Consider the following 22841-nt stretch of genomic DNA (forward strand, 5'->3'; position numbering starts at 1 on the left):
TGCACACGACTGTAATTGCCCCCCCCATGCCACAAGCTAGAACAGCGTGATCAGTTACAATGCAGTACTGTGAAGGACCCCACAGAATTGAATGGGCACTGAGCTGACAAGCAAATTTATTCTACAAGGCAACTGAGCACCAGGGCCGGGCCTAGGCATAGGCTGGAGAGGCTCCAGCCTCAGGGCGCAGTATAGGAGGGGGAGCACAATTCATTCAGCTGTCATTCCTAATTGTGTTTCAAGCAGAAAGAAATAAGAAAAGGAGATACATAGCAGTGACTGCAAGCCAGATAACTAGGTATTAAGGTGTTGGGGAGGTTGTGGGCCCTGTGGCGCCTCTTAGTCTAATAGCAATCAGTGTGTGACGGCTGGGGTGGCAGGGAAGGAAAGGCGCACTTTGGTGTCTCAGCCTTGGGTGCTGGAGGACCTTGTCCCGCCTCTGCTGAGCACTATGAACAGGGCCTAAAATTTGCATAGGATGCTCCTGGCAACTGAAGTGAAATCAGGCATACACAGAACTGACCACAGATATGCAGTTGAGTGGCAATTATGTTTAGAAAAATTGAGGACAAAAAGGTGGATATCTTTTGTCTATTACTTTCCTCTTTTAACAAAATTCCCTGCCACACCACTAGTTACACTTACCAGAAAGAAATTGAAAGCAAAAGATGCATTTTTATAATTCAATTTTTAATTATTTTCTTTCATATTAATATGTAAAATAAGAACTATGAATTTACAGAATGGGAATATTTTATTTTCTAGAAGAATACATATATTTATGTAAATCAGTATACCAGTCCTGAAAGAGGGACAAATAAGGAATAACGACGGACAGAAGGATTTGGTTCCCAAGTGGAAGTGTCACTGCGAAAAAGGGACACTTGGGACATATGATAGGGTTCGATACCAGGCACGGGGAATAACGTTACGGTAAGATAATAAAAACTAAGGCGGCAGCCTACACAAACCAAGATGCTGTAATAGGCTAGACAGCACAGCATTCAGAACTCAGAACCAGCTCATGAGGGCAGCTGGAACTGATAGAACACGCTCCAGTATCCGGCGACAGACACAGCATGTCACGTGCCTGTGTTGCTAGGTAGATGTGGTCTCTGCCAGCTTCCGTAGTAGCAGGGTGAAGGGGGAGCTGAAGCCACTTTCTGGGGGAGGACGAGGGAGCCATGTTTACTTCCGGGGGTCTCTCTGTAGCGGGGGATTGAGTTCCGGGGCAGTGTCCGGCCCGGTCCCCTGTGCTGGGTGCTTGGTCTTGTATGCGGAGGGATCTCCCCCCTCCGTGCGAGAGGGGAGCGGGCAGCGGTGGGGGGGAAAAGATATGGATAAACTGACCATCATTTCAGGATGTCTGTTTCTGGCTGCCGATATCTTCGCCATCGCCAGCATCGCCAACCCGGATTGGATCAACACCGGCGAGTCTGCGGGTGAGCGGGGCACCGGGGAGGGGGCATGGCAGAGCTCACTCATACATGGATCCAGCTGTGACCAATAACAGCATAGCTTCTGTACCCAGACTGGTGAAACGTGACTTCTGATTGGATGCTGTCTGCTGTTCTTGTTGGAGGTGTATGCATAGTCACCTACTACACACTGATGGGCAGAGCACTGCCCCACTTATACTGCCCCATCTGCATGTAGCCTTTTGGGGGCTTTATATTAGCATAGCATTTGTGACACCATTCTGTTGTAATGGCATTAGCAGGATTGTACTTGGCTCTCTTTCAGAAACAAATCCCCTTGTTCCTCCTCCTTCAGCTTTAGTTCCTGTTATGTCTGATGTAAAATAAATAAATGTAATGAAACGTATTTTGTCTAAAAAAAAAATGGTGATTATAGTGTGCTGAGTGTTATGTCTAACGTCCATATTATTGCATTGCTCTGCAAATATTCATGGTCTGGTTGACTGAGGAGGGGGGGGGGGGGGGGGTTGTGTTCTTCTAGAATGTTTCTATAGGTATCACTCCTCTCCAATAGCTGCCCAAAAAACATGAGAAAGCTCAAGTCTGGTTTAGGAGACCCAGCAGGAAACGTCATAGAAATTCAGCTAACATGATTGGGAGGACGGCATCCTCTCGGACTGCTAGATTTCCAATAGGTGGTAGTAAACTATGCCCACACTATTTGGCCAATCACAATGCTATGAGGTTTCCTGCTAGGTTCCCCAAAGCTTCAAGAATTGGTAGCCATAACTCTATTGTGCTAGTTGCCACCATTACTTACAAGATCGTGCTCTTTCAGCTCTGCTTTCATGCTACTTTCTAAACCCTGATTCACGCTAAAAATCGCTTTGCAATTAGCAATCTTTAAACGATTTTTCTCAACGTATTTGCATTTCTACAGAATCCTAAGCGCTGCAAAAATGCTACATGCACAGCTGTAGAGCAACTGATCAGTTAAAAAGTATCTTTTTTCAACATTAACTAGCCCTTAGCCAAACTGGCACTTATGTGTCCACATCCAATAGGGTCCCTAAAGAGCAGTGAGGACCAATTCAGACTTGTGATTGCAATCGTGATTTTGCATTCCAATCACACTTTTGATTGTACATAGTTTCTGATTCTTATTCAGTGTTTGAGAATCGTCATTGCTCCAAAAATGCTACATGCAGCGCGTTTGCAATTTTAAAAATGTGAATGATCCCACAGGGATACATTGTTCTGCACACATTGTAGATTACTGGAGATCAGCAAAGTACTGGAAAATGCCAAAAAGTGCCCTTGTGTGAATGGGCCCTAAGTGGGAACCCTGTGCTGGCTCCAAGCTGGGCACCATTGAGTACACATATGACTTTGGTGTACTACATGCAATCCACATAGTTTGGTTAGACCAAAATCCTTTGTTTGTGGGTAACTGTAGAGCAAAAAGGTGCATAAAGATGTGTTGAACTGTGTGTCTGGGTTATCAGTTACCACACTGCTAATCGGCTGAAAATAATGTTCTGTTTGCTTTGGGAAGCCTCAGATCCCTGATATATAAGCATAATGATATATAAGCATAAGGAAAGGACAGTTTCTGCTTCAGAGTCTGCCTAGGTGCAGGGTATCATCCTGAAAGCAGAATTGTGTTTGCAGGTTAAAGAGTAGCAATGGGCATCCTTTGATGCCTACTAGTTACAGTGTTACATAGCTTGCCTAACATTCATTTTAAACTTCCAAAAGGTAACAAAGAACACAACAGAGGAAAATGCTGAAAAACAGCAAACTAGGCCTTGGAGTCTTCACCTGAGTCATTTCAGAATTCAGAGAGGATTGCTGAAAGATTAGTAAAATTGTATGTGTTGTTGCACTCACAATCTAGAATTTAATTCTCTATAAATCAAGGAAAGTCTAAATGATAAAGTTTTCACTGAGTGCATATTATGACAGCTCTACTTCAACCACTAATTTGCTAAGACAATAGCACCCCTTCTGTTCAGGGCTGTGGAGTCGGTACAAAAATCTTCCAACTCCGACTCAGACTCCTCAGTTTACGAAACTTCCGACTCCAACTACCCAAAATGCCTCCAACTCCTTGACTCCGACTCCTTAAGGTGGGTACACACATCAGATAAAAGTCTTTGGAAAATGAAAGATCACAGACCAATTTTACCCCCTTTCATGTAGTATAAGAGCCATACCTACACCGTCTATTCTATGGAGCTGAACTCCCCATCAGATAAAAATCTTTGCAAGATGCTGCACACAAAGATGCTGTACACATGCAACAGATCAGTATCTGCAAAAGATCCGTTCCTGCAAAATGCATTGATAGTCTATGATATCCAGTGTTCTCCCCAGGCTCTTTTAGCCGGGTGCTCCACCCGGCTAGATTTGGTGACCACCCGGCTGTCATTGGCTCACCTCCTCACCACCTCCTATGCTGTAAGCAGAGTTGCCCTGCATTTTCATCTCTACCCACCCGGCTGCTTTTTCATGCCACCCGGCTACTATTTCATGCCACCCGCTGGAAAATAATTCTGGGGAGAACACTGGATATCTGCAGATCTCATACACACCTTGTTTAACGGACATTCATCTGCAGATCGGACAATTATCTGCCGACCTGAAGATCCATCCTGGTGGATCTGATCGGCAGATAATTGTCCGTTAAACAAGGTGTGTACGAGATCTGCAGATATCATAGATTATGAATGCATTTTGCAGGAACTGATCTTTTGCAGATACTGATCTGTTGCAAGTGTGCAGCATCTTTGTGTGCAGCATCTTGCAAAGATTTTTATCTGATAAGCAGTTAAGCTCCATAGAATAGACTGTGTAGAGTATGGCTCTTATACTACATGAAAGGGGGTAAAATTGGTCTGTGATCTTTCATTTTCCAAAGACTTTTATCTGTGTACCCACCTTTAGTCTAATACTTACCACGGCTGTGCATTTTGTCCAAAATCATCCGACTCCCGACTCCTTAGTTTGTGAAATCACGACTCCAACTCCGACTCTAGGTACCCAAAATGACTCCAACTCCGACTCCACAGCCCTGCTCCTGTTGTATATGACGCAGCTGCATGAAATGTATGTTAGGTTTGAATACTAACCTGGTCAGGTAGCCAGTGCCTAGAAAACGGATATTTACAGCTTTTTCATTTGCACATTACAGTTGCCCTTTGAGGCTGAAGGTATGTGCTAACATAAGTAAATCAAAGTTTAGCCACATATCTAAAGCAGTGGTGTTCAGATGTGTGCGGAATTCAGGAGACGAAAAAAACGCTAAAGTTAGGCACAAGCTGTAATGTCATGGCATATTGGTTTCTGGGATTTGTGTAACCCTGATCTAAAGCCTCATCTACACGTGTAGATGAGGCGGCGATCCGGCGACTCGATTAGCCGCCGGATCGCCTCTTCCACGTCCCCACCCGCCGCGCGTGCGCCGGATTCCCTGCCATTGTCCCCTCGCGGGGAGCGAGCAGGGAATCGGCAGTGGGGAGATCCGTCCTGTCGGATCTTATCAATCGAGCCGCATCAGCGGCTCGATTGATAAGGAACATCGTCGCCGCATCTACGCGTGTAGATGCGGCTTACGGCTTGTACACACACGTTATCGGAAAACGAGCAATCCCTGATGGTTATGTTTGACGACTGCGGTGCAGCATGTGTAGGGAGCTTAAAGGTCTTTATACTTTACAATAATGGAATTCTCAAGTTTATCCAGTGCAGGAGCAAGGAGATTTTTAGAAGGTAGCTTCATCCATTGACAAATACTTATAGAAAACCACACAAGTTAGCAGCCATCTATCATATTTAGTACTGGAGTGTGGTGGGGTGATGTGTTGGCAATTGTAACATTCTGCTATCTATCTATCTATCTATCTATCTATCTATCTATCTATCTATCTATCTATCTATCTCGGCTTGCAAAAGTATTCAGCCCCCTTAAAGTTTTCCACATTTTGTCACATTACTGCCACAAACATGAATCAATTTTATTGGAATTCCACGGGAAAGGCCAATACAAAGTGGTGTACATGTGAGAAGTGGAACGAAAATCAAACATGATTCCAAACATTTTTTACAAATAAATAACTTCAAAGTGGGGTGTGCGTAATTATTCAGCCCCCTGAGTCAATACTTTGTAGAACCACCTTTTGCTGCAATTACAGCTGCCAGTCTTTTAGGGTATGTCTCTACCAGCTTTGCACATCTAGAGACTGAAATCCTTGGCCATTCTTTTTTGCAAAACAGCTCCAGCTCAGTCAGATTAGATGGACAGCGTTTGTGAACAGCAGTTTTCAGATCTTGCCACAGATTCTCGATTGGATTTAGATCTGGACTTTGACTGGGCCATTCTAACACATAGATATGTTTTGTTTTAAACCATTCCATTGTTGCCCTGGCTTTATGTTTTACGGTCATTGTCCTGCTGGAAGGTGAACCTCTGCCCCAGTCACAAGTGTTTTGCAGACTCCAAGAGGTTTTCTTCCAAGATTGCCCTGTATTTGGCTCCATCCATCTTCCCATCAACTCTGACCATCTTCCCTGTCCCTGTTGAAGAGAAGCACCCCCAAAGCATGATGCTGCCACCACCATATTTGACAGTGGGGATGGTGTGTTCAGAGTGATGTGTAGTGTTAGTTTTCCGCCACACATAGTGTTTTGCATTTTGGCCAAAAAGTTCCATTTTGTTCTCATCTGACCAGAGCACCTTCTTCCACATGTTTGCGGTGTCCCTCACATGGCTTGCTGCAAACTGGACTTCTTATGTTTTTTTTGTTAAAGGGAAGGTTCAGGGAGGGGATTAAAAAAATAAAAATAAATTTCCACTTACCTGGGGCTTCCACCAGCCCGTGGCAGGCAGGAGGTGCCCTCGCCGCCGCTCCGCAGGCTCCCGGTGGTCTCCGGTGCCCGACCCGACCTGGCCAGGCCGGCGGCCAGGTCGGGCTCTTCTGCGCTCCATTTCCTGGCACTTCTGCGTCCCACGCCGGCGCGCTGACGTCATCGGACGTCCGCCGGGCTGTACTGCGCAGGCGCAGTAGTTCTGCGCATGCGCAGGACAGCCCGGCGGACGTCCGATGACGTCAGCGCGCCGGCGTGGGACGCAGAAGTGCCAGGAAATGGAGCGCAGAAGAGCCCGACCTGGCCGCCGGCCTGGCCAGGTCGGGTCGGGCACCGGAGACCACCAGGAGCCTGCGGAGCGGCGGCGAGGGCACCTCCTGCCTGCCACGGGCTGGAGGAAGCCCCAGGTAAGTGGAAATTTATTTTTATTTTTTTAATCCCCTCCCTGAACCTTCCCTTTAACAATGGCTTTCTTCTTGCCACTCTTCCATAAAGTCCAACTTTGTGCAGTGCACGACTGATAGTTGTCCTATGGACAGATTCCACCATTTGAGCAGTGTTGCCAACCGCCCGTAAATTTACGGGCAGCCCGTAATTTTTTATACAAATTAAGCTGCCCGTGAATTCCGTAAGGAATTCAGCAGCGTCCGTAAAAGGGCGGCCGATTGGCCGCCCGCCCTGTTTCAGGAGGACAGCGGCGCAGTGGAGGAAGAGCTGTTGGCAGCGGTGGAGAAGGGGGGCAATCCCCCCCCCCCCCCCCCCTTCTCTCACCTTAGTGCTCTCCCTCCCTCGCTGACTGTCCCCCTCCTAAGTGCGGAGTGGCGCTTGGCAGCGGGCGGGACTTACCTTCCGTCTCGCTCCTGCGCCGGAAGTTCTGCTGCTCTGGTCTGGACCAGACCAGAGTAGCGGCAGATCATCCCGCGCCGGCGACGAGAGAAGACGCAGGTAAGTTCCGCTCACTGCCGCCTGCCACTGCGCTACATCTACTGGGGACATATACCTCTGGCTACATCTACTGGGCACATATATACCTCTGGCTACATCTACTGGGCACATATACATCTGGCTACATCTACTGGGCACATATACATCTGGCTACATCTACTGGGCACATATACATCTGGCTACATCTACTGGGCACATATACATCTGGCTACATCTACTGGGCACATATACATCTGGCTACATCTACTGGGCACATATACATCTGGCTACATCTACTGGGCACATATAACCCTGGCTACATCTACTGGGCACATATACATCCGGCTACATCTTCTGGGCACATATACATCTGGCTACATCTACTGGGCACATATACCTCTGGCTACATCTACTGGGCACATATATGTCACGGTCAGTTACCTGTTCAGAGGAGGCGGCCAGTACGCACGGATACTGGCGGTCGTCCTGGTGGGTCTCGGCGGGGCGACCTGTCGGTGCTCACCAGTGTGCGCTGCGTTGCACGGCGTAGGCGTTGGCGTCAGGGGGCGCTGGCATAGGCGTTGTGTGGCGTTGCGTGCACAAGGATGACTGCTGTGTATCTCCTGTTCTGGCGTTTGCGTGTGCGGGCGCTGCGCGTGCGGGCGCGTGCGCGTCTGGGCATGCACGTGTGCGTGCGCGTCTGGGCGTGCGTGCGTGCGTGCGTGTGTGTGCGTGCATCTGCGCATGCGCGCGCGGCGTGGTGTGCGGTGCGCAGGCGCGCGCGGCGCGTCATGCTGGGCGCGCCAAGGAGGCCTATTTAAGTCTGGAGAGTGCATTGCCTCCTTGCTGTAGTATTGCAGCAAGTGTGTGTACTCCCGTGCCGTGACTTATAGTCTGTCTGTGTGTTACCCCGGAATCCTGACCTCGGCTTGTCTGACTGCCCGCCTGTTGATGAACCCTGCCTGCCTGACTACCCGCTCTGTTGCCGAACTCTGCCTGTCCGACTACCCGCTCTGTTGCCGACTTCTGCCTGCTCCGACTACCCGCTCTGTTGCCGAACTCCGCTCGTCTGAGAACCCGCTCTGTTGCCGACTCCTGCTTGTCCTAGGATTTATCTTGCTACTGTCCACGCTGGTCGTTGAGTCCTTGCACCACCCGACTCCGGCCAGGGGAGTGCCGCGGTTCCTGTCTGCTCAGCTCCTCATCGGATCCTGCGAGCACTCCTGCTTCCTGCACACCCTAGTGCTCCTGTTCCCACTCCAGAAGTACTGGGTGTCAAGCCGCAAGAGTTGCTACCCTCAGCACAACGGTCTCCTCTGCTACCAGGTCAGTGACATAATACTACAGCCAACAATGGAGACCGCTGAGGTAGCAACGGTTCTAACCACCCTCTGTAATCAGATGGCCGCACTGACAGATGCCCTGAAGGAGCTCCAAGCAGGCCACCAACGGCTGGAAGGCCGCATGGACACCCTCGCAGCAGCTGCACCCAGGCAGGCGCCTGCCCCTGCCGTAGCACCACAAGCACAAGCACCAGCAGCAGGCAACCTTGCTCCTGTACCTGCTCCACTAGCCCCTGAACCACGAGTTCCCATACCGGAACGGTTTTCTGGAGATAGATCGAAATTTCAAGCCTTCAAACATGCCTGCCAGCTTTATTTCTCTCTGCAGCCACGTACTTTCCCCCATGAGGAGGTAAAGGTGGGCTTTATTATCTCATTACTCCAGGGAGATCCTCAGACTTGGGCTCACAGGCTGATGGATCAAGAACACCCTGCTTTAGCATCAACAGAAGCCTTTTTCACCCACATGGCAGTATTATATGATGACCCACAACGACAGGCCACAGCCGAAATAGGATTAAGTAAATTACGTCAAGGTCGAAGACCAGTAGAGGAGTACACTTCTGAGTTCCGCAGATGGTCAGCGGATACAGACTGGAATGAGGGTGCATTGAAACACCAGTACCGCCTTGGACTATCTGAAACCTTAAAAGATGAACTGGCTCGGGTGGGAATACCAGCTACTCTTGATGCCTTGATTGATCTGGCAATCCAGATTGATCGTCGGCTACGGGAGCGACAAATGGAAAAATCAGCAGGCAACTCCTCCCGTGCACTCTGGGTTCCTGCTTTTTCTTCTTCTTCTGGCGCAGCTCCTACTACAACGATGGATCCGGAGGAACCAATGCAGTTAGGGGTTATGCGTCCTCCCGTATCGGCCGAGGAAAAGAACAGAAGAAGGCAAGGGAACCTATGCTTTTACTGCGGAGCTGCTGGTCACTTGATCAAGATGTGCCCGGTCCGACCCATGGGTAAGGTTTATTCATCTAGAAGTCTATCTTCTAGCTGCCTCCCCAAGTTTAACAATCATCTGACCATTCCTGTTTCATTTCAGTTCCCAGGAAGAATCATTAGAACCACCGCCATCATTGACTCCGGAGCCTGCAGTTGTTTCATGGACCTCTCATTCGCCACCCATCATCAGTTTCCAATGCAGCCCCGCAAAGAACCACTCCACATTCACTTAGCTGACGGATCAGCCGTCTGTTCAGGGCCAGTCACTATGGAAACAGTTCCCACCAGCACTTTTCTCCTCGATACTCACCATGAATTACTTAAATTTGACCTTCTAGCCTCACCAATGTTTCCGGTAATCTTAGGACTACCCTGGCTTCGGGCACACAACCCACGTATCAATTGGTCCTCAGGAGTCATCTCTTTCGATTCAGTCTACTGTGGAAGTTGCTGTTTACCTGCTAACCCGATCACTTCTGGCTCGCTGCTATGTACGTCAGAAAGACTTCAAGAAATCGTTCCATCCCAGTACCACGAATACCTCGATGTCTTTGATAAAAAAAGGGCAGATTGTCTACCCCCTCATCGACCGTATGATTGCCCGATTGACTTAGTTCCAGGATCCAGGATTCCGTTTGGGCGTATGTTTCCCCTATCCGACCCGGAACAAGAAACACTTAAACTTTATATTGAAGAGAACCTTAAAAAAGGATTTATCAGGCCCTCCATCTCTCCAGCAGGAGCAGGAATCTTTTTTGTTCAAAAGAAAGACAAAACACTAAGACCCTGCATAGACTATCGGGAGCTTAATAAAGTAACTATTAAAAATCGTTACCCACTACCTCTGGTTCCAGAACTTTTCCAGAAGCTCCGTGAAGCCAGAATTTTTTCTAAATTGGATTTAAGGGGAGCATATAATCTGGTTAGAATAAGAGCCGGAGATGAGTGGAAAACTGCCTTCAGGTCACGATATGGACATTTCGAATATTTGGTTATGCCATTTGGGCTCTGCAACGCCCCGGCGACCTTTCAGTATTTTATAAACGACGTGTTGAGAGACTTTATCGATCAATTTATAATAGTTTATTTGGACGATATCCTAGTATTTTCAGCCTCATTGGAGGAGCACCGCCATCAGGTCTGTCAGGTACTGTCCCGCCTTAGACAACATAATCTGTTCGTTAAGGCCGAAAAGTGTGAGTTCGAGAAGAAGGTCATACAGTTCCTAGGACTTATCATTTCAAACGAAGGATTTACGATGGATCCACAGAAGATCCAGGCAATCCTGGACTGGCCAGCTCCTTCTAACCGAAAGGCAGTTCAGAGGTTTGTGGGATTTGCCAACTTCTATCGCAGATTTATTAAAAACTTTTCCGCAATCATTCTTCCCATCACTCAACTCACACGGCAGAATAGTCACTTCATATGGAATGAAGAGGCTCAGGCGGCATTTGATAAGCTTAAGCAACATTTCACATCTGCTCCTGTTCTCAGACATCCGGACCCGGCACTGGCCTTTGTGTTAGAAGTGGACGCATCCGATTCTGCGGTAGGGGCAGTGCTATCACAAAGACAGGGAATCAGGGCTTTGCTACATCCAGTGGCATTCTATTCAAGGAAACTGTCTGAAGCGGAGAGGAATTACGATGTGGGGGATAGAGAGTTACTGGCTATCAAGGTCGCATTAGAGGAGTGGAGATACCTTCTGGAAGGTGCAGCCCAGCCTATACTTATTTTTACAGATCACCGGAACCTCGAATACCTAAAGACCGCCAAGAGGTTGAATCCAAGGCAGGCCAGGTGGGCTCTTTTCTTCTCACGATTTACATTCCACATCACCTACAGACCAGGTTCAAAGAACACAAAACCAGACGCCTTATCCCGTATGTTTCCAGAAGATGAGAATCCGAGCACACCCGATACAATCTTATCCGATCAGAACTTCTTGATTATTCAACCAGCCCTAATTAACCAGCTCCGTCAGGCATCAACCGGCCCATCAGAAGTCATCAAGGATTCTTTGGAAGAAAGGGAGGGCCTGTGGTGGTTCGGTAACAGGATGTTTGTGCCAGAAGAATTGCGGCATATAGTCCTCGAATCCTGTCATGATCACGTACTGGCAGGTCATTTTGGTGTCACGAAGACTCAGGATCTGGTGCAACGCTCATTCTGGTGGCCCAAGCTTAAAAGAGATTGCAGGTTATACGTAACCGCTTGTCCCGTATGCTGTCGATTCAAAGGATCAAAGTTAAAACCTTGGGGTCTACTTAACCCACTGCCAGTACCACCCAGACCCTGGCACTCCATTTCTATGGATTTTATTGTGGAATTGCCAAGATCAGAGAACTGTAATACCATCTTTGTGGTTGTTGATCGTCTGTCCAAGATGGCGCACTTCTTACCTATGGAAGGTACTCCTTCAGCGCAAAGGACAGCTGAAGTCTTTATTAAAGAAATTGTGCGCCTCCATGGGGTTCCAGCCGACATCATCTCGGACAGGGGGACACAGTTCACATCTCGGTTTTGGAAAGCCTTGTGCAAATCCCTGAACATTCAGCTACACTTCTCATCTGCGTATCACCCACAGTCAAATGGCCAGACAGAACGCACCAACCAGACATTAGAACAGTACTTGAGATGTTTCTTATCATCAACACAAGACAACTGGGTCCAACTCCTGCCATTAGCCGAATTCGCTTATAACAATTCCATTCATTCAAGTACACAACAATCTCCATTTTTCGCAAATTATGGGTTCCATCCGTCATTTCTGCCAAACATGTTTTCAGAGACATTAGTACCTGCTTCCGACAGTTTGATCAAGACATTACAGGAGAATAACCTGACCTTGCAACAAACCATGGCTCAAGCTCAGGAAGATTACAAGAGGAAGGCTGATCGTCATAGAAGAGACAGTCCAGACTTTAAAGTGGGGGATCCAGTCTGGTTATCTACTGTAAATCTCAAGTTGGCCTGTCCTTCCAAGAAGCTGGGTCCTAAATTCATTGGACCATTTCCTATCAAAAGGAAGATAGGACAGGTGGCTTTTGAACTGGAGCTCCCTGATAATCTTAAGATTCATCCTGTATTCCATACGGCATTACTAAAACCTACCACTATGGATCCTTTTTCTGGTAGAGGAATGAATCCACCACCACCGATCTTAGTGGAAGGAGAAGAGGAGTATGAGGTGGAAGCAATCTTGGACGCCAGAAGAAGGTACAATCAAATCCAGTATCTCATCAAGTGGAAGGGATATGGTATTGAAGAGAGTTCCTGGGAATCAGCAGTCAACGTCCATGCCACCCATCTGGTTAACCAGTTTCATAAGGATTTCCCAGAGAAGCCAGGCACTAAGGGCATCCGGAGGCTGCCTCTTGAGGGGGGGCATTGTCACGGTCAGTTACCTGTTCAGAGGAGGCGGCCAGTACGCACGGATACTGGCGGTCGTCCTGGTGGGTCTCGGCGGGGCGACCTGTCGGTGCTCACCAGTGTGCGCTGCGTTGCACGGCGTAGGCGTTGGCGTCAGGGGGCGCTGGCATAGGCGTTGTGTGGCGTTGCGTGCACAAGGATGACTGCTGTGTATCTCCTGTTCTGGCGTTTGCGTGTGCGGGCGCTGCGCGTGCGGGCGCGTGCGCGTCTGGGCATGCACGTGTGCGTGCGCGTCTGGGCGTGCGTGCGTGCGTGTGTGTGCGTGCATCTGCGCATGCGCGCGCGGCGTGGTGTGCGGTGCGCAGGCGCGCGCGGCGCGTCATGCTGGGCGCGCCAAGGAGGCCTATTTAAGTCTGGAGAGTGCATTGCCTCCTTGCTGTAGTATTGCAGCAAGTGTGTGTACTCCCGTGCCGTGACTTATAGTCTGTCTGTGTGTTACCCCGGAATCCTGACCTCGGCTTGTCTGACTGCCCGCCTGTTGATGAACCCTGCCTGCCTGACTACCCGCTCTGTTGCCGAACTCTGCCTGTCCGACTACCCGCTCTGTTGCCGACTTCTGCCTGCTCCGACTACCCGCTCTGTTGCCGAACTCCGCTCGTCTGAGAACCCGCTCTGTTGCCGACTCCTGCTTGTCCTAGGATTTATCTTGCTACTGTCCACGCTGGTCGTTGAGTCCTTGCACCACCCGACTCCGGCCAGGGGAGTGCCGCGGTTCCTGTCTGCTCAGCTCCTCATCGGATCCTGCGAGCACTCCTGCTTCCTGCACACCCTAGTGCTCCTGTTCCCACTCCAGAAGTACTGGGTGTCAAGCCGCAAGAGTTGCTACCCTCAGCACAACGGTCTCCTCTGCTACCAGGTCAGTGACAATATACCTCTGGCTACATCTACTGGGCACATATACCTCTGGCTACATCTACTGGGCACATATACCTCTGGCTACATCTACTGGGCACATATACCTCTGGCTACATCTACTGGGCACATATACCTCTGGCTACATCTACTGGGCACATATACCTCTGGCTACATCTACTGGGCACATATAACCCTGGCTACATCTACTGGGCACATATAACCCTGGCTACATCTACTGGGCACATATAACCCTGGCTCCATCTACTGGGCACATATAACCCTGGCTACATCTACTGGGCACATATAACCCTGGCTCCATCTACTGGGCACATATAACCCTGGCTCCATCTACTGGGCACATATAACCCTGGCTCCATCTACTGGGCACATATAACCCTGGCTCCATCTACTGGGCACAAATAACCCTGGCTCCATCTACTGGGCACAAATAACCCTGGCTACATCTACTGGGCACATATAACCCTGGCTACATCTACTGGGCACATATAACCCTGGCTACATCTACTGGGCACATATAACCCTGGCTACATCTACTGGGCACATATAACCCTGGCTACATCTACTGGGCACATATAACCCTGGCTACATCTACTGGGCACATATAACCCTGGCTACATCTACTGGGCACATATAACCCTGGCTACATCTACTGGGCACATATAACCCTGGCTACATCTACTGGGCACATATAACCCTGGCTACATCTACTGGGCACATATAACCCTGGCTACATCTACTGGGCACATATACCTCTGGCTACATCTACTGGGGACATATAACCCTGCCTACATCTACTGGGCACATATAACCCTGGCTACATCTACTGGGCACATATACCTCTGGCTACATCTACTGGGCACATATAACCCTGGCTACATCTACTGGGAACATATAACCCTGGCTACATCTACTGGGCACATATATACCTCTGGCTACATCTACTGGGCACATATATACCTCTGGCTACATCTACTGGGCACATATATACCCCCTGGCTACATCTACTGGGCACATATATACCTCTCGCTACATCTACCGGGCACATATATACCCCCTGGCTACATCTACTGGGCACATATATACCCCCTGGCTACATCTACTGGGCACATATACCTCTGGCTACATCTACTGGGCACATATACCTCTGGCTACATCTACTGGGCACATATACCTCTGGCTACATCTACTGGGCACATATAACCCTGGCTACATCTACTGGGCACATATAACCATGGCTACATCTACTGGGCACATATAACCCTGGCTACATCTACTGGGCACATATACCTCTGGCTACATCTACTGGGCACATATACCTCTGGCTACATCTACTGGGCACATATACCTCTGGCTACATCTACTGGGCACATATACCTCTGGCTACATCTACTGGGCACATATACCTCTGGCTACATCTACTGGGCACATATACCTCTGGCTACATCTACTGGGCACATATACCTCTGGCTACATCTACTGGGCACATATACCTCTGGCTACATCTACTGGGCACATATATACCCCCTGGCTACATCTACTGGGCACATATATACCCCCTGGCTACATCTACTGGGCACATATATACCCCCTGGCTACATCTACTGGGCACATATATACCCCCTGGCTACATCTACTGGGCACATATATACCCCCTGGCTACATCTACTGGGCACATATATACCCCCTGGCTACATCTACTGGGCACATATAACCCTGGCTACATCTACTGGGCACATATAACCCTGGCTACATCTACTGGGCACATATAACCCTGGCTACATCTACTGGCCACATATAACCCTGGCTACATCTACTGGCCACATATACCTCTGGCTACATCTACTGGGCACATAGAACCTGTATGAGCCAAAACCAATTCCAGGTACAACCCCCACCTTGTACTTGGCAAAATAAATGATTCTGATTTACCTGGCACTAGGGATTTGTCTAGCTCCAATATAGGGAAAATACTGCTGTTATGCTTTACAGTAAATCTTTAAAAACAGTCTTATTCAAGCTAGGTGCAACCAATAAATCAGCAGTGTTCTCCCCAGGCTCTTTCCACCCAGCTAATTTTGGTGAACACCCAGCTGTCACCGGCTCGCCCTCCTCCTATGCTGTAAGCAGAGTTGCCCTGGCTCTGCATTCCCCCCCCTAACACCCCACCCGGCAACTTTTTCATGCCACCCAGCTGGAAAACCTTTCTGGGGAGAACACTGAATCAGTGTCGGCCATCAGAATCAAGCTGGGTCCTTCAGGCGGTTTTCCTGTAATAGCATTAGTGACTTCTGGACTGAAAATCCTTTTTTTTCGGAGGCGTGCTAGACTGTTAGGCCAGGTATTTGCATGTTGCAACTGAACATTTGCTGAATTGTTCCGAAAAAATTTTTTCACTGTTGTGCATCATAGTCAGAATGCAAAAGAAATACATGTACAGTACTTTTATGACTAAATTGTTACTAAGGAGATAAACAACTCTAGTTTTAGGCCACTTGAAAAGGTATGCTTACAAAATTATGCATGAGCGTTTTAATTTTTTTCATATGAAAGGTGATCCAAAATTAATTTCGGTATGAGCTACAGGTTAAAAAAAAAAAAAAGTTTCTGCCTAATACTAATGTTTTTAATGTACTTTTGAATGTTTGCTTGGTTTTGATTTCGGCTAGGTGCACAGTTGTGTAACACATGCATTACTGTATAATGTTATGACTGAACTGCAATTTGTACTGGACAAAGACTTTAAAGTGAATCCGAGATAAACATTTACTCATTGCATAATTGTGTTCCTTTCCTATTGTTTATAGGGCATTCCTCAAGTCAAATAGTTTTTTGTTTTTTTTTAATACTCTAATTCCCTATAAACTAAACAAGCCCCGCCCACAGTTTTTAAGAGAGCCTTGACAGTAGCAAGGGCTCATGGGAGATCAGTCTGGGCAGGAGGAGGGGGGAGGTATTTCTAGCCAGAGATTTCAGAGGCAGAGGGAAGGAGGAGGGGGGATGGTGCAGATAAGCCTGCCTCTGTATAATGTTTACAAACAACATGGCTGCTGTCATTTTTTCACAGGAAGACAAAATCATATTCTATTAAAGCTGTTTGCAGCTAGATGTGCTGTTTAATCTAAATCTAAACTTTACATAAGATATATAGAAAAGTTACTTGTTATAGTTAGTTTTTCATCTCGGATCCGCTTTAACTTCCCTGGCATTCAATTTCCCCAGGATTTCTGTGCAAAAAGTGATCCACTTAATTTTATTAAAACCTTCTTTTTTTTTTTCTGGCAACTTGCCAAAATGTGTCAAGCAAGGGTCTAGTATACAGTGCAGGAGAGTACTGACGTGTATGCATGTCAATACCGTGCGCTGCATGTTTTGTATTGATGTGCATAACCGTCAATACCGCCAGGGAGGTTAATACAAAGCCTGCATGCAGCGAGTTAGAATAATGTTATTAGTTACAATGCAGTACAGTGAACTGACCCATAGAATTATAGGGGCAGTGAGTTGACATGCAGAATTATTCTGCAACGCAATTGACCGCTGTGAACATGGCCTTAATGTATTGTGTATTTGTTGGCTTGTAGTTTGCAAACAAGGGCATGTTTATAAAAGAATGACTCCAAATATGGTCAAAATTAATTGTATTATTTCACCCTTCTTACTTTGTTCTTATGTGCAGGGCCGAGGCAAAGGCGAGAGAGGCACGAGGGCGCAGTGTAGGATGGTGCGCACATCTCACTTAGCTATCATTTCCCTATTGTGTTTAAAGCAGAGAGAAATAAGAAAAGGGAATGCATGGCAGTGACTGCAAGCCAGATAACTAGAGACTAAGGTGTGTGTGTGTGTGTGGGGGGGGGGGGGTCTGGCGCCTCTTACTCTAATAGCAGTCAGTGTGTGACAGTTGGGGTGGGAGGGATGGAGGGGCGCACTTTGGCATCTCTGCCTTGGGTGCTGGAGGACCTTGTCCTAGCTCTGTTTACAGTATGTGTATACAAAATACAGCCATTATACTGTGTCTCCAGCAGAAACTATTAGATGAATAAGTCACAAGCTGCTGCTAATTGCTGGATTAGTACAGGTTTTGAAAATGTGTAACATGGGGTACATAAAGTATAGCCAGGAGGGAATTTAGGCATGAGATATTACCAATAATTAGAATATTTGTTATATCTCCACGCCTGTTTCTACCACATCTTTAGAGTTCTGCAGTGGTAGCATCCACATTACTCTCATCACAGGTTTACAGAGTATCGCTTTCTTTTCGTACAGTGCTGCATTGACTTGAGCACATGCTGCTGCATCTTTGTGTGCTGGCACTGCATTTTCTATTCACTATATTGTTCCCCAGGGTGGGCAAAAACTCTACAGCAACTCTACAGCTTTTTTTTCTCCATTACTAGCTTGGTCAGTTTTAAAGACACTAAAATGACAATCGCGTATACTGGAACAACAATCACTAAAGACTAAACCGTGAGCATTTCCGTTTATCTCTATGAAATACAGATGAGAATACCTTAATTTTGTGTTTAAAAAAAACTAAAAAATTAAAATGTAGTTCTCTTAAAGAGACTCCGTAACAAAAATTGCATCCTGTTTTTTATCATCCTACAAGTTCCAAAAGCTATTCTAATGTGTTCTGGCTTACTGCAGCACGTTCTACTATCACCATCTTTGTAATAAATCAACTTATCTCTCTCTTGTCAGACTTGTCAGCCTGTGTCTGGAAGGCTGCCAAGTTCTTCAGTGTTGTGGTTCTGTGATGCATCTCCCCCCTCCAGGCCCCTCTCTGCACACTGCTGTGTGTTATTTAGATTAGTGCAGCTTCTCTCTGCTCGATTATCTTTTACAAGCTGGATAAATCCTCCTCTGAGCTGGCTGGGCTTTCACATACTGAGGAATTACATACAGGCAGAGTTGTCTGCACTCTGCAGGAAGAAACAGCCTGACACTTCAGTGGAAGATAGCTGCAGGAGGAAAGAAACACACAAATGATCTCTTGAGATTCAAAAGGAAGGGTGTATACAGCCTGCTTGTGTATGAATGTATTTTCTATGTGTGGACATACTGTACATCAACCTACTTCCTGTTTTGGTGGCCATTTTGTTTGTTTATAAACAAACTTTTTAAAACTGTTTTTAACCACTTTTAATGCGGCAGGGAGCAGCGAAATTGTGACAGAGGGTAATAGATGTCCCCTAACGCACTGGTATGTTTACTTTTGTGCGATTTTAACAATACAGATTCTCTTTAAGGGCTGGTTCACACGGACGGCAGGCGGCGTTCGGAAGGCTGGAAGCCGCGTCGTCCTGTGACGTCACATTGGGGCGGCGTTACAGTGATCGTCTGCTTTCCGTCGCAATCAGCGTTTTTCATCCCCGTAAGGGCACATGAAGCAGCGGCTAGGCAACCCTCGATGCCGCATGCGACTTCTAGGGTCGCCTGAAACGATGGGGAAAATTGGGATCGAAACGCCACGTTTGTGCAGAGTCCAGAACGTTTGGCGGTAAATGCCGCCAAGCATCTGTGTGAACCAGTCTGAAGTACATATCTCTTGATAATATGTATGCAGGTAAACGGCTGTTTGAGTGGGTGCCTGTAGATCACTGCAGACTGATCTGTTATTATTCTGAAAAGGTCTTGTTGCCCCTTCTTGAGCATCTTTATTCTGTAGTTTACATCAAGAAGCGACTCTGACTTTGTTTTCCATCAGACACTCGTTGTCTGCCTTCATCGTCACTTATCCATGGCAACCAGTCAGATTCCTTTTATTCTCCAACCACTTCAGTATGGAAGGCATGATCTGATTGGAAGTAGTAGTTCGGCCTACATTGTATTTAAAAATTCTGTGGATAACATTCCTAGAGATACTTGGTCCACTGCTGTCACAAGAAGTTTCCTGGATCACTGTAGGAACTTTTCTGCAGAGCTTATTTTCTGTGTAGAAGGTTCTTAAGGTGGCCATACACTGGTCGATTTGCCATCAATCAGATTCGACCAACAGATAGGGATCGGATGGCTGCCTTTACTGCAAACAGATTGTGAATCGATTTCAGCATGAAACCGATCACAATCTGTGATGGTGCTGCCGGCCCCCGCATACATTACCTGCTCCGGCCGGCACGACTCCCCCGGTCTCTGCTGCGTTCCGGACCAGCAGGCTTCACTTCTTTCTGTCCGGGGGGAAGTTTAAACAGTAGAGGGCGCTCTACTGTTTAAACTTCCTGCCGGGACAGGTAGTTCAGTGAAGCTGCAGCCCTGGAGCCCAGCGGAGAAGAGACAGCGGTGACCGGGAGGACTCGCGCCGGCCGGAGCCGGTAATGTATTGCCGCTGTATTGCGTCGGTCGTCGGGCATTCAAACACCGCTATCGACACACTCCCGACCTGCCGGCGATCGAGCAAAAACTTCCGCACGGACGACTAGATGGGAATAAACGGGAACGATTGATTTCGGACGGAAATCAATCGTTTGCATTTGTGCGACGATTTCACAGCTGATTCAATCACAGTGATCGAATCTGCTGTATATCGGCAGGAAAATCGTTAGGTGTATGGGCCCCTTTAGTTGGGTAAATCCCATAAATGGCTTTTAAAATACCCAGAATTCCAGAAGCCCAGACATTGGCCCCTTCCTGCATCAATGGATGTCATGTAACTGCTCTCTAAGGCCTCTTGCACACTGCATGCATTTCCGATTCCGCTTCTTAATCGTTTTTTATATCCGATTCAGATTTTTAATCTTTACTGCATGCTGCGTTTTTTGATCCGTTTTTCTGTTGCGTGTATTCAGGGAAAATCGGAATTGAAAATCGGAAACGGAATCGGAATCCGAATCGGAAAACGGATTTGCAGTGTGCAGGGAGCCTAAAAGAGATTAAAACCTCATACACACATGTGAAGATGTCACCTGCAGGGTCTGGATCTCTCAGGGTACAGTTCAGGACTGAATGCTGTACAGACTTATTACTAACCTAGAGGTTAGTGACAAATCTGTTGCTTCAGAGGAGGGACAATGCACGGTGTGATGGCTTCCAGCAGGGTAAATAGAAGAACAATATGCTTTGCGGGTCGGTCAGACACCACCACAAAAATCTGGTTTGCTGGGTCTTTAGGTTGCATTGGGGGTGAGGGATCGTGTACACATGTTAGGCATCGGTCGAGAATCTACCTACTGTTAGTCACAGTGAGATAGGAGAAAGTAAATTATAGTGCATTGTACTATGGAATAAATGTACATTTTATACATATGTGATACATTTGCTACATATGCATGCACATGCATTTTACGCGATAGTCATTTTTAAGTCTGTGCCTCCTGCAATAACAATCACTACTTCCTATCACTTTTTGCTGCCCCTCCAAATTGGATAATCCGACACTGCACATGGGACAAAAGGAAGGTATTGTAGTACATGTGCGTGTCGGATTTTCTGTTGGTGTTAAAGTTAGCAGCACTGTCTAAGCCTTAAAGAAAATACGTTTTTAGGAAAGTTTTGCGAGTGGAGGCCCTGGCTGAAGCGGGCGAGGATTCTGGGGTGCAATAGGGAGCTGGCGCATGCTGATGACGTGGGCACCACTAATTGTCATTACATCTCCCCTTGCTGTCTGAATAGCGGGACAGTGCCATTCAAACAACACTAATCCCAATGATAACCTGAAAACAAAATCTTTCCACTTTATTACTTCTGGTCATGGGTTAAAAAAAAAAAATATGGTCTCATTTCACTGGATGAATACCATCTGAGCACTCTGATTACTAAGCAATTACATGGTGATTTGAGATCTGTACCTGGAAATTATCTTTAAAAAAATTAAGAATCTTCTATGTGCATGATTGGATGTTAAATGTGAACAGCTTGCTTGCACATGTCATGTCTGCTCCTCACCTTAAATTAGGAGGGAGGTGCACTGTATTTGCTCTAATCTAGCCCTGATTCTCTGCATGGGCAATCTAATATATTTTATTAAATAATGAAAAACTGTTGTCTGACCTGTATTTCAGGAATTCTGAATTCATGCTATATAATAAACTTTTATTATTTTCATTATTGCTGTAGGCATCCTTTTTTAAGCTTGTGCATCTATGGAAACTATGCAGTTGCTGAGAGGCACATATTTCAGCAGAGTTAAAGCGAGATTGTCACCATAAAAATCAAATTTCAACAGCAACTGGTCTGAGCGTATTAAGTGATAAAGATGCTAATCCTGCATTAAAAATGTTCAAAACTTTTTCTGCTTTTATGGTTTGGAGTTATCTCAATACCTTAGGAGCACTTGCCCTTTAACCACTTCACCACTGAGGGGTTTTACCCCCTGAGCACCAGAGCAATTTTCACCTTTCAGCGCTCCTTCCATTCATTCCCCTATAACTTGATCATTACTTATCGCAATGAAATGAACTATATCTTGTTTTTTTCCGCAACCAATTAGGCTTTCTTTAGGTGGGACATTATGCCAAGAATTATTTTTTTCTAAATGTGTTTTAATGGGAAAATAGGAAAAATGTGGGGAAAAAAATAATTATTTTTCAGTTTTCGGCCATTATAGTTTTTAAATAATGCATGCTACTGTAATTAAAACCCATGAAATGTATTTGCCCTTTTGTCCCGGTTATAAAACCATTTAAATTATGTCCCTATCACAATGTTTGGCGCCAATATTTTATTTGGAAATAAAGGTGCATTTTTTTCATTTTTGCGTCCATCCCTAATTACAAGCCCATAGTTTATAAAGTAACAGTGTTATACCCTCTTGACATAAATATTTAAAAAGTTCAGTCCCTAAGGTAACTATTTATGTATTTTTTTTAATTGTAAATTTTTTAATTTTTTTTAATTACAAAAAAAAAAAAAAAAAAAAAGGGGAGTGTGGGAGGTAATGAGTTAATTTTATGTGTAAAAGTCATTTATTTGTATGTGAAAAATGAGTAGGGTGTAGTTTACTATTTGGCCACAAGATGGCCACAGTAACTTTTTGTTTTAATGCGACCTCCAAGCTTCCTTCCGGAAGCTTGGAGGAAGAATAAGGAGGCTG

General features: G+C 46.6%; 1 protein-coding gene across 1 annotated transcript in view; it reads left to right on the top strand.

Annotated features, from left to right (window-relative positions):
• Positions 1–1148: 1148 nt before the first annotated feature.
• The window catches only part of MOSMO (modulator of smoothened), a 108386-nt gene continuing 86693 nt past the window's right edge, over positions 1149–22841 (top strand). Inside the window, exon 1 of the mRNA XM_068244823.1 lies at positions 1149–1442. Coding sequence (XP_068100924.1) covers positions 1337–1442 — 106 coding nt within the window. The 5' untranslated portion in view covers positions 1149–1336. The remainder of the gene's footprint in view (positions 1443–22841) is intronic.

The sequence above is a fragment of the Hyperolius riggenbachi genome, chromosome 7 (assembly GCF_040937935.1).
Source record: "Hyperolius riggenbachi isolate aHypRig1 chromosome 7, aHypRig1.pri, whole genome shotgun sequence".
Classification (NCBI taxonomy): domain Eukaryota; kingdom Metazoa; phylum Chordata; class Amphibia; order Anura; family Hyperoliidae; genus Hyperolius; species Hyperolius riggenbachi.